Source organism: Gracilinanus agilis, chromosome 2 (genome assembly GCF_016433145.1).
Source record: "Gracilinanus agilis isolate LMUSP501 chromosome 2, AgileGrace, whole genome shotgun sequence".
NCBI classification, from domain to species: Eukaryota; Metazoa; Chordata; class Mammalia; order Didelphimorphia; family Didelphidae; genus Gracilinanus; species Gracilinanus agilis.
The window spans coordinates 59,085,629-59,099,869 of record NC_058131.1 but is presented as its reverse complement, the minus strand read 5'-3'; the positions used below and the strand labels follow the sequence as shown (position 1 = coordinate 59,099,869).

Below are 14,241 nucleotides of genomic sequence, written 5' to 3'. Positions count from 1 at the left end.
CCTTGGTTACATGATTTCATGATTCCTCCCTTCCCTCCACTCTCCTGAAACTGACAAGCAGTTCCACTGGATTAATACATATATTATCGTCGTCCAAAAATCTATTTCCATGTTATTCATATTTGCAGTAGAGTGATCTTTTAACATCAAAACCCTAATCATATCTCAAGCAAACTACGTGATTGATCATGTGTTTTTCTTCTGCATTTCTGTTTCCGCAGTTTCTTCTGGATATGGATAGTGTTCCTCTGGATTGTCCTGGGTCATTGCTTGGCTGCTAGTAGAAAAGTCATAGTAAACTTTTTTTTTTAAATTAAACCCTTACCTTCCATCTTGGAATCAATACTCTCTATTGATTCTAAGGCAGAAGAGTGGAGAGGGCTAGGCAATGGGGGTCAAGTGGCTTGCCCAGGGTCACACAGCTAGGAAGTGTGTAAATTCAGACTTGAACCTAGGACCCCCTGTGTCTCTAGGCCTGGCTCTCAATCCACTGAGCCACCCAACTGCCCCCTATAGTAAACTTTTTAAAGAAAAGTATTTAAAGAAAAATTTTCTAATTAGGATATTCTTAAAATGAAAGTATATAGGAAACCTTCCCCCCTCCCCCCCCTTTTAAAAGTATATTTATGCTTTTTAAATCAAATTCACCTTCAGGCAACATCAGATTTTTGTATCTTCATAAACTTCATTGGTTCTGCAATTGTATGAATGAATGAATAAATGAATGGATGAATGAAGCATTTATTAAGCTCTTATTGTGGTCAAAGCACCAAGTGCTGATACAAATAGAAAAGATTAGTCTTTGCTCTGAGGGATCTCATGCTAATTGGAAAGACAACATTTATGGAAAATTTCATCTACAAATCACATGGTAAGGTCCTAGGATCCTTAGGGTGTAGTGGCAAAGCAGATGGCACTATCCCTCCTTTAATGTTGTTTTCATTGATTAAATAGTATCAGTTTTTGGTGTTGAATCATTTCTTGGTACCAACAACTTTGATGGTATAAGAACTTTTTTCCTGGGTCTTGAGTAGCTATGCCAGGAACAAGTGCCAGACTGCATCACCGTAAGGGTTTGCTTCCAGGATGATGGCTTCAGGCACTGGACTGAAATCATCAATGATGCTAAAGGTCTTGAGTTCAGGGTCTGAGAGTGGTGGTGATAGTTTCATTTATCTGGTACATGCTGCCCCCTGTCCTCTCTTAAGGTACCTTGCTACTTCAACTAGGCTGACTTGCCTGCCCCTGTAATTGTTTGGCATTTGACCCTACTTAAGCAGCTAACCAGTAATAATAATAATTTTGATTTGCTAAAGTTCCTGAGTTTAGCTTTCTGATGGAAGAAGAAACAGTGCCAGAAAGCATAGTATCTCTAATCCTATCTCTCTTATGTTACCTTGAGCAAGATACTTAATTCTCATGGAATTTCATTTCATCTATTGCTTTGCTAGGTTACCTGATTCACCTTTATGATCTTAAAATTTTATTTGGTCTTTTAGTAACATTTGTTCCCTTTTTAAAGGGATTTTCACTGCTATCATTTGCTGACATAAACTCCCTACATTATCTGGTAGAGAAAATTTCAGGCAAAGATTAACATAAAGAACAAAAAAGTAAAGAAAAATAATCAGAAATTGATAGGCTATAATTTTAGTGAATTTAGAAGACACCTTTAGTGAATTTGTTGTACAAAGTTTTAGTACATTTTCAAAATTAAATTGCTTTTAGTAAACCTCAATTTTATTGCATTTTTCATTTAATTTGTAAAACATGTACGTTATTGATATTTTTGGGGAGAAATTAGCAGCTCAGTGCCTGGGAGAGATCCTAGGCCACAGACCTTTCCATGGTTTAGCCTGCTCAAATGCATCTCAGGAATTCTGTTGCCAAAGTATATTTAATGAATTATTAAAACATCTAATTATTTTATTAATATTTTGAGTTTTTACATTTTATGTGATCAATATTTTTTTTTCTTCTCAGTATGTTTTTGGAGATTTTACTCCTGATGAGTTCAATCAGTTTTTTGTGACTCCTCGTTCTTCTGTTGAGGTAAGATCTCAGTTTTTGTTAGGAATTTAATGATACACATTTACAGTTCTTACTGTTTTGTTTAAAAGTGTTAGGAAACATTTTATTTTCCACACATGAAAAGTAATTTAAATTTGGATTAAAAAAGGAAGAAAAATTGGGAAAATCATAATAATGAATAAAGTAATATATTTTGTTCATGGAACATATATCTATGTTTAGTCACAGTCTTAGCATAGATAATTTTTGGGCTCAATTTGACTTATAGAAGACAATGTGTTCTATTAGCAATGTGTCTTCTCTCTCCCCTTCCCTACCCTCCCCCAATATTTTTAAAAATAAAATTTCATTTGTTTAGTGGAGGTGACATGACATGTTGTTGGATGAATACAGCAAGTGAGTGTGTGTGTGCACGTGCGTGCATGCGTGCCCACATATCAGTATATATATTCACACTTGTGTGTTCATATATACACATAAAGTAGTATTTCAAGTTTTCTACTTTAAGGAGAAAGAAGTAAATATATTAAACAAACTAACATAAAAGATTTTGTCAAAACTTGATTAAACATCTGAAAGTCAGTGTATATTCGGTTTAGTCTAGTTCTTGACACAATCTTCTAGTGGTGATCTACAGACTACCAAAATGGTAATCTTGGTAATAATCTGGAGAAATTTCAGGAGTTGAGTTAGGGAAGATTAAATTAGTATAGATGGATCTGGAAAATGAACCTATATACAGAAAGATTTATAGCACCCAAAATAAGGCATATTTATAGATTATAACAATATAGCCATTCTTGATAATTAGTCATATAGAAAGTAAATTCTCCAAGGATTTTAGTTGGTTATGGTTTTACCTCATGTGCTTAAATTTGCAACCCTCCCTCAAAAAAAAAATCCCCAACACATCTACCTTTTATCTAAAAATTGGTTCTAAAGCAGGGGCATAGTAAGGGATAGGTGCAATTGGGTTTAAATGACTTGCCCAGGGTCACACAGGTTAAAGTATCTGAGGCTAGATTTGAACTCAGCATTCTAAATAAAACATGTTGGGAAGTGGATAGATTATTGAGCTTGAGGTCCTGAAGACTTGAGTTTGAGTTTTGTATCAAAGACTATTTCAGTGACCCTAACCTTGGCAAACACTTAACCTTTTTCAAGTTCTGTGTCCTCTTCTGTAAAATTAGGGTAATACTGGGAAATTGCAATGAAAATCAAATAGTAAGATAATATATGCAGAAGCAATTTGTAAACAAAGCCCTAGATAAAATGCCAGTTGATATTACTCCTTAAAAGACATAGTGGTAGCCTAATAGAACATTCTTACTGCATATGTTTGTAAGTTAGATAAGATTCTCTTTAGACCCATTTGCCTTTTATTTCAGATTCTTTTCAATGTATCATTTACTTTTCATGTGTTTTTTATCCTGTTAGAATGAGAATTGAATTAGTTTTGGTGTATGTATGTTTGTATTTAACAAGTTAGAATAAAAATTGAAAGCAATAGATTTTATATACAGTATGTATTACCTTATTACCTTTTCTTTAAAAAAAAAGACACTTCGTTTATATACATAGAATTACATAGATTTGTACTTTTCTATCTACTTTTTCTTTTTCTTCAATAACTCTTTTTGCTTTTCTACATTAAAGGTGCCCCCTTTTCCCCCCAGTTTTCCTCATTTGTTTCCAACTTAGACATTGTAGCCACCTAAATTAAACTCTATATTTTGGTACCAGCCATAAAAAACAACAGACAACAAAGTTGGCATCTAGGAGGAAGAAAGGTTTTGGGGCAGGGGGAGGAATGGTATGTATTGTGTCTTTTGGCTTTCCCTCCTGTATTCCAATAACTATTCTTTTTCATTTAGTTATTTGCTGTGGAGTTTGAGGGTACAATGGCTCTGTTCTAGCTCTCTTTCCTATCACTGTTAGGTTCTTTACCTAAGAGATTGCCAGGATGTAGCTATCATTGCAAAGCCTGAAGCTTTTTGAGTCAATTTATAGAAACTGAAGTGACCCTAGAAATTGCCCAGTACTCTTAATTTGATGAGGGAACTTGTGCTCAGAGATCAGTGACTTGCCTAAGACTACACATTAGTAGCAACCTTGGGAGCTAGTCCCAGGCCCTCTCATTCCTATTTCATTTCACTGCTTCTTTCAGATTTCCACTTAATTTTTCTTCTTACTTCTGGTACCTACTAGCTATTCTGTCTCTTTTTACTCTTGGTCATGGGAGTGCAGTACTAGACAGGAAAGTATCACTGTTATCAGCTCCAGAATGGTACTTTTTAAAAAAAAAAACCCTTATCTTCCATCTTGGAATCAATACTGTATATTGGTTCCCAGGCAAAAAAGTGATAAGACAGAGTCACACAGCTGGGAAGTATCTGAGGTCACATTTGAACCCAGGACCTCGGATGTTTATTTTAGCGTTAGCTTGTATGTTTTCAGTAAAAATTCAACAACAAGCAACTTAGATTTCTAGGAGTATTCTTCGTACAATATTTTACTTGATTAAAATATCACTAAAGTGGTGAGTAGTTTTATAAAATTGTTTCCCTAAATTATTGTGCTATTTTTGCAAATTCAGCTGCTAAACCAGGAAAGTACATGGGAGGCAAGCCAGGTTTTCTCACTGTGATAAAATAATTATGCTATAGTGTTGAAATTTCTTAAATTAAGAAACATTTCAAATATGTCTGCAGCTTCCACCATATAATGAAACAATTTTGTGTGACACTGAAACCCCAGAGGAACTGCATGATGGTAAGTTAATTCCCTACTTTTTATTTTTTAATTCATTCAGAGTTTTCCCCTCTTGTATACTCTAGATGTCCATGCTTGGCAAGTTGCTTCAGAAATATTTCTTACTTTGTTTCTTAATATTCTATTTTTGTTGTATATGTGAGCAGACTTGATGTCTTATTAATGTCTGTATTTTCAAAACAACTTTTGCTTTAGAATAAGGCATGTAGTGGTTAATTCTTTCTTTTTCCCTTAACAGTTCTCAGTGTCACAGGTATGTATCATCTTTCATTGCCACCTTTGCTCTTCCTCCAAGGTTTGCCACAGGGTTTCTTGCATTGATGGTGATGTTGCCAGGTGCAGGGGCTTGCTAATCTTGGAGCATGTATGTGTTCATATTGCTGGTGAGTGGTAGCTTGGGTTGGCTGTTCCATAGTTTAAATCTTTCTGAACTTGTTACTGCCATGTTGGGAATTTTGGTGCCTTGTTGGCCTGCCAGTTTGTTGCTGTCTTGTCACTTGAGTGTGGGTCTTTTGTTTCCTTACCTGAGCTGATTTTTCTAGACCTTATTTTTTCAAGTAGGAACACCTTGTTGCTTTTAGAGTATGACATTTTATTGCAGTATGATACAGATGATGTAGGCCTGATGTTCCTGTCAAGGCTGGCAGAGAGTTCTGATTTTTCTAGTGTTTTTGGTTTGGATCATCTTTATCTTTTCTATTAACCTCTGAAAAAATTGCCAACCAAGAATTTCCCCGAATGTTTAAGGAGTTTACACTTTTATGGAGTTCTCAGAATTGAGATATAAATATATACCATCCAATTCATAATGATGTGGTATTTTAAAAGCCAGGTCAAATTCTTGGGCTAACACAAAGTTTGAAAGAGTTCCATCTTAAAAACCTCAATCAGCTTTATAAGAAGCAAAGAACCAAATAAAAGAAAAAAGAAAAGCAATTTTTTTTAGTAGACATGAAGTTCTAGAAAAGCAAAGCTATAAAAGACATTCTACACCATTGATAATTAAGAAATTAAATAGAAGTGCTGAGGTATTAAGTAGGTATAATATGGTCACCAACTAAACTGTTCAGTTTATCTTCTACCTCATCCACATATCCTGTGGAGGTATCAGTCAAAAAACATATCAGTAAAAGAGAAAGCTCTCCTAATTAAAACCACAGTTAAAATTTTAAAATAACCTGTTTTGGAGATCACCATCTTTTGAAGCTGCATATGGTTTTTCCAGATATAGACATAAATGGCTTCTTCATCTAAAATGACTGGATTTAGATGAAATTCTTAATGGCCTTTAAGCAGTTTGGTCTCAAGCTTAGAGAAGAAAACCCTTATTTTGTGCATTTTAACTTGGTGCTTTTAAAAACACTACTTCTTACCGAGATTAAAAGTCATATTTTTAAAGCTCAAACTGACCTTTTATGTAGATCTTCTGGTTTTTTTAATTTAGAGCCCGAAGTATTGTTGTAAGCCAGATTTATTGGCTTTATGCTCTCTTAATGTTTTGCACAGTAATGGGTCTATTGACAGTGGACCCAAAGAAATAGTATATGCACAGGGTTCTTTAAAATTCTTAGTATATTTTAAAACTTAAATGTTACAAGATTTAGTAACCTTAAAATTCACCAAGATTTTTGGGGCACCCTGTATAATAACACATAATTTCTAGTGGTGGATGTATTGTTTGAAATTGTTTCATATTTCTTTCTATTGCAGTTCTTCTGAAAATTTTAGTTAAATTTTCTAGTGTTTTATTTGTTAATTTTCTAGTATTTTAAAAGGGCTCTAAGACTTTTTTTTTAAAGAAAATTTCTATTTTGCAATCTGTTTAGAAATTTTTTAACCATGAGTCCTCCAGAGAGGAGGGAAAACCATTTTCAATAAAAATCATTTTATAAGAAGCTAGTATTATTAGGCAAACCATTAATATTGACTTCACTAAAGCTTAAATGTTTGTGTCAATACTTGGAAGTGTCTTTTTCTATTTTCTAGAAAACTGACTGCCTAACTATCTTGTTTGCTCATTTTATTTTTGCCCAAAACGTGGGTTTTTAGAAAGAGATTTTTCTTGGCTTTCTTTCCTTCAGTACAGTATATTGGATTGATAAATTGGGCTTTGTTTTAACTTTACTGCCCTTCAGTGTGCATGAATATATCCATTGTGATAGAACCATGATGAGCAATTCAAGCTAACTAGGCAGGGCAGGTGTGTCTTGTTCCCTTCTAATGTTAATAATCTAAACACTGTTAGTGCTCAGTCAATATTTAATGATGCACTAGCATATTGAAATGGTCACAAAGTTCCATTAATATGAGACCACATTGTACATCTGTATTTACTACACAGTAGCCACTTTTAAAATTGAAAATACACATGCTGAAGGAGCTATTTCTGCCTCTTCTGAATAATCCAAATCCTGCTCAGGCTGCATGACAGCGCATACTAATTCTTCATATACATTTGCAGCAGACACCATAACGCATTGACAGGATACATTATCACCACTCCAAGGGGTATCTTGTCAATGTGTAGTATTCTTCATACCTTCAGGTACTTCCATTTCAGTCCATGCAACATTGCATCCTCGAAACATCACGGAATGGGTTGAAACAAAGATGCGTGGAAGCAAAGTGGACTGTCAACTTATAGGTACAATAATGAAAAATTGTTGAAATAGTCATTCCTTTAGTATTCATTAAAAAAAAGAAACTAGATTCATAAATGATGAACACTGGCAGTAGATTCAGAATGGTTGCTCTATATTTAAACTTTCTCTAAATAGGCATTATAAATATTTTGGTAAATTGGGGGTATTAGGGAAAGAATAACCAGTGGTTGGATGTTGCTTCATTTGATGTATTATAACCCCATCATATTTTGGTATGTATTTCCTTTGACATTACAGTACTGTTATAAGTAGTCATAACAAGTATAGAATTTGGCATCCAACCTTCTCTTCAAAATTAGGTATTAAAAGTGAAATGAGGGGAAGACGTACATTCTTAAACAATTTCTAGATTTCAGTAATAGGTTATGCATGTTAAGAATGAGAAATTTATCATAGCTATACATGCATATTTGTATAAAGCATTAGTTATAGGGAAAATCATTTTCAGTACTGTAGCCTATTATGAAGTAGTCTTGTCTTCTCATGAAGTAGATCCAAATTAAATGATTCAGTTATCATTTGAGAGCTATATTGTTAGAAGTATGTGTGTATACATATACATGCATAAAACATGTGTGGTTATAGACAACCATACTGTCATTTTTCCATTTTGTAGAAAGGTTGGATTAGTATTATTGAAAAGGGTACTTTGATAGTATTTGAATACTATCTATGATTTCTATTTATAACAGTTAAAAGTCTTATAATAAAAAGACCTGACTCAGGAAGAGTCTAAGTTATTCATTTTTTCTATCCATTTTCACATCTATGTTAGAGTAGACATCACCTTCAGTCTGATGTGTGCTATAACATACGTTTGTGTTGTGGACCTCCTTCTGGCAGTGTGATGAAGCCTATGGACCCTTTTTTCAAAATTATGGTTTTAAATGCATAAAATAATAATACACAGATGACCAATTATATTGAACCAAAGATACATTTTTCTTCCATCCAAGTTCATTGACTTCCTGAAATTGACTGACAAATCCTCCGATAATGGATCACACTATACCTGGGTATCAATTGTATATTTTTAAAAGCTATTTGTTGAGTTTTTTTTTTTTTTTTTAAACCCTTACCTTCTGTCTTAGAGTCAATACTGTGTATTGGCTCCAAGGCAGAAGAGCAGTAAGGGCTAGGCAATGGGGGTCAAGTGACTTGCCCAGGGTCACACAGCTAGGAAGTGTCTGAGTTCAGATTTGAACCCAGGATCTCCCTTCTCTCGGCCTGGCTCTCAATCCACTGAGCTACCCAGCTGCCCCCGAACTTGCTGAGTTTTTGTTTTTTTTTTTAAACCCTTACCTTCCGCCTTAGAATTAATACTATGTATTGGTTCCTAGGCAGAAGAGTGATAAGGGTAGGCAATGGGGGTCAAGTGACTTGCCTAGGGTCATACGGCTGGGATGTGTCTGAGGCCAGATTTGAACCTAGGGCCTCCCGTCTCTAGGCCTGGTTCTCCGCTGAGCTATCCAGATATCCCCCCGTACTTGTTGAGGTTTTTTATTTTTTTTTATTTTTTAAATTTTATTTATTTTATTTATTTTTTATTTTTATTTTTTAAACCCTTGTACTTTGGTGTATTGTCTCATAGGTGGAAGATTGGTAAGGGTGGGCAATGGGGGTCAAGTGACTTGCCCAGGGTCACACAGCTGGGAAGTGGCTGAGGCCGGGTTTGAACCCAGGACCTCCTGTCTCTAAGCCTGACTCTCACTCCACTGAGCTACCCAGCTGCCCCCTTTTTTTTATTTTTTAAGCCCTTAACTTCTGTGTATTGGCTCCTAGGTGGAAGAGTGGTTAGGGTGGGCAATGGGGGTGAAGTGACTTGCCCAGGGTCACACAGCTGGGAAGTGTCTGAGGCCAGATTTGAACCTAGGACCTCCCATCTCTAGGCCTGGTTCTCACTCCACTGAGCTATCCAGATGTCCCCCCATACTTGTTGAGGTCTGGTTCTCAATCCACTGAGCTACCCAGCTGCCCCTACTTGTTGAGTTTTGATAGAGGTGTTAAATTAAAGAAGATATATAGTGAATTGTGACAATAATGAGCATTTATGTATATTTTATTTGCCTTTGTTAGACACTCAAAGTAATAATTTCAAATTAATCACTATAGGCATTTTAACCTCTAAGCTTTCACATATCTCATGTAAGTTTATATTAGTAAAAGGGGTATAGAATGTTGATATTTCTTAAGTAGGTGACTTACATGCCATCTGGATGAGGATGATCATGGTTAAGTACATTTAGGTAGGTATAAGCTGAATTATGGTACTTTGCATCATCATGTCAGTTTTTAAAGTTAAGGTGATTGAATATTTTGATTTTTGTGCTCCTTTGCCACCTAATAAAGCAGGTTTTGTTACTTTAGATGTAGTATATGTCAAGGTAAGAAAGAGTATGGGGTAAATAGCTTTGCTGTTAGTGAGCTGAGTAGGTAAAAGTTTTGAAAGAAAATGTCTTTTAACATAAAGACTCACTAAACAAATCTTATAAATTTTAATGTATCTGATTGCACATATATGAAGATAGATCATATATTCAAATAAGACTTCTCAGGGTGATTTTATAAGTATTTTATAGAGATCTGTTTCACACTGAGGAATTTAGTGATGACATTAGGTCTGAGTCTTCTATGTAATTCATGTAAAATATGAAGTATAAGTACATAAGAAGTATTCTGTTTCATTTTAAAAAAGGTTGGTCTGAACCTGTGAAAGAATCCTTTAGTATTCATTGTGTAAAACCTATATAGTTCCTTAAAATTTTTAATTATTGGGGCAGAAGGGCCTATACTTTCTTTTCTGTTAATAGTGATTTGAATTTACTAAGTTATTGTAAATACTTAAACAAATTGACCAAATTCATACTTACTACTACATAAAATTATATAAAGAAGTCATAATTTGGAAGTTGTGTTTTAAGGGAGTCAACAGGATACCATTTTGATCATTTGCCTGGAAATTCATTTTGGTTTGTTTTCTGACAGTCTAAATTTAAAATAGTGTGATAGTTGAGAATAAAAACACAAGAGTGTTTTTTCATGATACTCTAGCACTTTAGAATTAATTAATTATTATTGTTGTTGTTTTTAAGCCCTTACCTTCTGTTTTTTTTTAAACCCTTGTACTTCGGTGTATTGTCTCATAGGTGGAAGATTGGTAAGGGTGGGCAATGGGGATCAAGTGAACCTTACCTTCTGTTTTGGAGTCAATACTGTGTATTGGCTCCAAGGCAGAAGAGTGGTAAGGGTAGGCAATGGGGGTCAAGTGACTTGCCCAGGATCACACGGCTGAGAAGTGTCTGAGGCCAGATTTGAAACTAGGACCTCCTGTTTCCAGGCCTGGCTCTCAATCCACTCAGCTACCCAGCTGCCCCGTAGAATTAATTTTTAGTTACAAAAAATGGAGCTTACCAAAAAGGCTTTTAGAAAGATAGGAAATTAGAATAATATGGATACTAACTTTGATTTTTTTTTTAAATTAAAGATTGAACTTAACTAGGAGCATTATTATCTTTTTAAACAGGAGAAGAGTATCAGCGAATTGAGTTTGGTGTTACTGAAGTTATTGAACAAGATGAATCTTTACTGAATAACACTGACTACAGTATTTCAAGCACACTGAATCCTCAGGCCCCAGAGTTTATTCTTGGTTGCACAACTTCCAAAAAGAACCATGATGACATACACAATGAAACCAACTACAACTCCATCGACTGCCAGTTCACAAGCCCTGTGCTTGCTTTGGATAATGGTTCTAATGCCGAAGCTGAAAATATAGAAAACGATAGCCTTTCTGGCAGCCTTGGACAAAGGGAACGTAAAAAGAAGAAAAAAAGGCCACCTGGATACTACAGTTATTTGAAAGATGGCAGTGACCATATCCCTTCAGAAGCCCTTGTAAATGGTCATGCAAATTCATCAGTACTGAACAGTATAAGCACAGAGGATACAGAATTTATGAGAAATATACCGTCATCAGCTAGACCAAGGACTTGTAATAGCCCTGAAAATTCTGTGGACTTCATCAGTGACACTGTGACTGATGATTCTTTTCCTAGAGCACTAGACAATACCAGGACTGCAGGGCAGCCTGAGGTATGCCATGTTACTAATTTTGAACAGTCTTGCATCCCTTCAGAGGCTGGCAGGGGTAGCCCATTAAGGACAGCTGTTGCACAGCCTTATATTGGTACTACTGAAAATCTTGGAGTTGCTAATGGACAAACACTTGAATCCTCTGTCGAGGGCCCAGCTGCCAATGGGGTAGAATTGTACACTGTGGAAAGCACTGACTCAGATCCAGCTAAGCATGACAATGCTTCACCTACTGCTGAAGTCACAACCCCTGTTACAGGATCAGTTTCTGTTAATCAACCTGCTAAATCTTGGGCTAGCCTTTTTCACAATTCTAAGCCCTCTGCTTCCACACCTGTGGCTTATGTTGAAACTAAATATTCCCCTCCTGCCACATCTGCTCTGGTCCCTGAAAAACAGGTTGAAGTCAAAGAAGGGCTTGTTCCAGTTTCAGAGGATCCTGTAGCCATAAAGATTGCAGGTATAGTTAACAAAGATCACGACTGAAAGTGAAGACGGGAACAATTGTGATTAATCTTTGATTAAGGATTTTAAAGGTTTTATAGCAGTAAGGCTTCTTAAATAAAGTACATCATTATAGTTTAGATATTGAATTGAAGTGCCAAAATTAAGTTGTTGAAATTCTGAAGCAAAGCAATTAAATCTGCTTATTTTATGGAAATCTTTGAAGAAGACTTCTGTATTCCATGATAAAAGTGAAATAATATATATAAGCACAAAGAAATAATTACATTTTAATTTAAATCCCATTTATTACTAGAGCAAACAAAAGTTTTTTCTAGTTTTTGATTGAATAGTTCCCAGCAATTTTGTGATGATGTAATAAAGTAACCATGTTGCTTTAGGCTATAATGGTTGTGCACACTTAATATAATATTCTTTTTTGTTGTTTGCACTCCATTAATCTGTTTCCATTAAAAAAATTGTAAATGTTTCATGAAGCAGATAGTTGACTTTTTAAAAGTACTTGTTTTGGAAAGCCTATATTTGTGAGATTGAAGTAGATTTTCTTCAGAATTTCAACAAACCAAAGACCAGATTTGTTCAGAAATAACTTTCTTTTAAAATTGGCAATACCCAGAAACCCACAACTTAGGTTATGTGTTCAAAAATAATGATATAATCCACTTTAAAGGCTTCTTTTTGTTTGAAAATTAAAAATTTACTGTAGTTTGAGGGCATGTAAACACACACAAAAGATAATTTCTTAAAAAATTTGTTCCATCCAAAATTGAGTCTGCCTTGTTTTATAACAGCCCCATCAAACACATTTGTATTTGGTGCAACATTGTGATGTTGAACTAGTGTACCTCCTGTGAAGTTCTTTTGATCCAGGATTTAAAAAATTTGGCTTGTGACTTTAGAGTAACAATGAAAGCACCAAATAATTTATCTTTTAAAAAAGGAAATTCTTCCCTTAGCAGTTAGTTGAAACAAGACTTCATAGAAAGAAAAATCAGTAGGGAGTTTTTTGTTCAAAAATTGGGGGGGGGGGTAATTTGCCTTACATATAAAAGCTACTTAGTGTCTTCTTTTTGGTATTTTTAGAACCCTATTTAAAAAATCCCTTATTTTTAGTCAAGTAATTCTATCTAGTTTAGCTGTGTACTTTATTTAAAAAAAACAAACCAACAACAAATCCCCTTCCCCTTGCAAATCATCCCCCCTTTTAGTTTAATTGAGTTTCAGAGTATATTGATCAGTAATGGAATTACGCTTTTAGTTTAAAGCAATGACAATTGGTATCCATGAAACAAAAAAAAGTTTATTTTTTTTCCCTTTGTAAAACTTAGAAGGGGGTGGTTTGCACAATGGCATTCTTAAATCATATGTTTTGAAAAAGTTCTTAAAAATTAGGGAAGACTTTCTGTTGCCAAAGATTCAATAGATTTCTGTTAAAAATTATTGCCTGTGGCAGAAGTATGGGTCCTGGGGGAAAACCCTATTCCCAACCATATTTTATTTCTTTTACTTTTAAAAGAATATTACTCTTGTCTCTTTTTACAAAATATTTACACGATTAGTTGCCTTTTTTCTGTTTTACATGTTAAGATTTGGAAGCATTCAATTTTTAATCTTTACATTCAGTTTTAAATTTTTATGTAATCTTCCGAGTTAGAGAAACTAAATTTAAATTCTGGCGCTGCCACTTTAATTACCTTTTTGATCCTGAGCTAGTCATTTAGGTTTTCTTTTGCCTCACTTTCCTCAACTCTATTATGAATGGGATCAGATTAGATGACTTCTAAATCTCTGATTATAATATCCATGGTTCAGAGTCAAAAAACATCAGAAATCCCCAATAAAATTAATTTTTGTATTTTGGCATATATTTTAATTTCTTCCCACTTCCAGTTCTTAATTGACTTCTCATGTTTTGTTTAGGCCAGTATTAAATTTTTTTATGCTTGATACATATCAGCAATGAAGAAGACAACCCTGAAGTATGATTTGCACATACAGAGGAAGACAGTTTGAGAGTTAAAATTTTCTATTACTCCCCAACATCTTCATGGGTATGCATTACAAATCTTGATGTAGGAAAGCAAAGACCCTGGGCAGGCTGAGCTATCTCTCAGTTCTGGGGAGATTGGAGGCACCTCCAGCTGAGGTCATGTGCCTGGAGCCAAGAGAGGACAGCACACTGTAACACAACTATTCTCCCCCCCCCCCCCCCCCC

The 14,241-nt window shown here is 34.9% G+C and overlaps 1 protein-coding gene across 3 annotated transcripts in view; it reads left to right on the top strand.

Moving 5' to 3' along the window:
* The window catches only part of USP10 (ubiquitin specific peptidase 10), an 83,868-nt gene that overhangs the window by 45,455 nt on the left and 24,172 nt on the right, over positions 1–14,241 (top strand). Inside the window, exons 2-6 of one of the 3 annotated variants that reach the window (XM_044663201.1) lie at positions 1,984–2,052; positions 4,743–4,803; positions 5,042–5,056; positions 7,349–7,447; positions 10,990–12,021. In XM_044663201.1, coding sequence (XP_044519136.1) covers positions 1,984–2,052; positions 4,743–4,803; positions 5,042–5,056; positions 7,349–7,447; positions 10,990–12,021 — 1,276 coding nt within the window. The remainder of the gene's footprint in view (positions 1–1,983; positions 2,053–4,742; positions 4,804–5,041; positions 5,057–7,348; positions 7,448–10,989; positions 12,022–14,241) is intronic. The other 2 variants (XM_044663202.1, XM_044663203.1) reach the window with 2 other exon arrangements.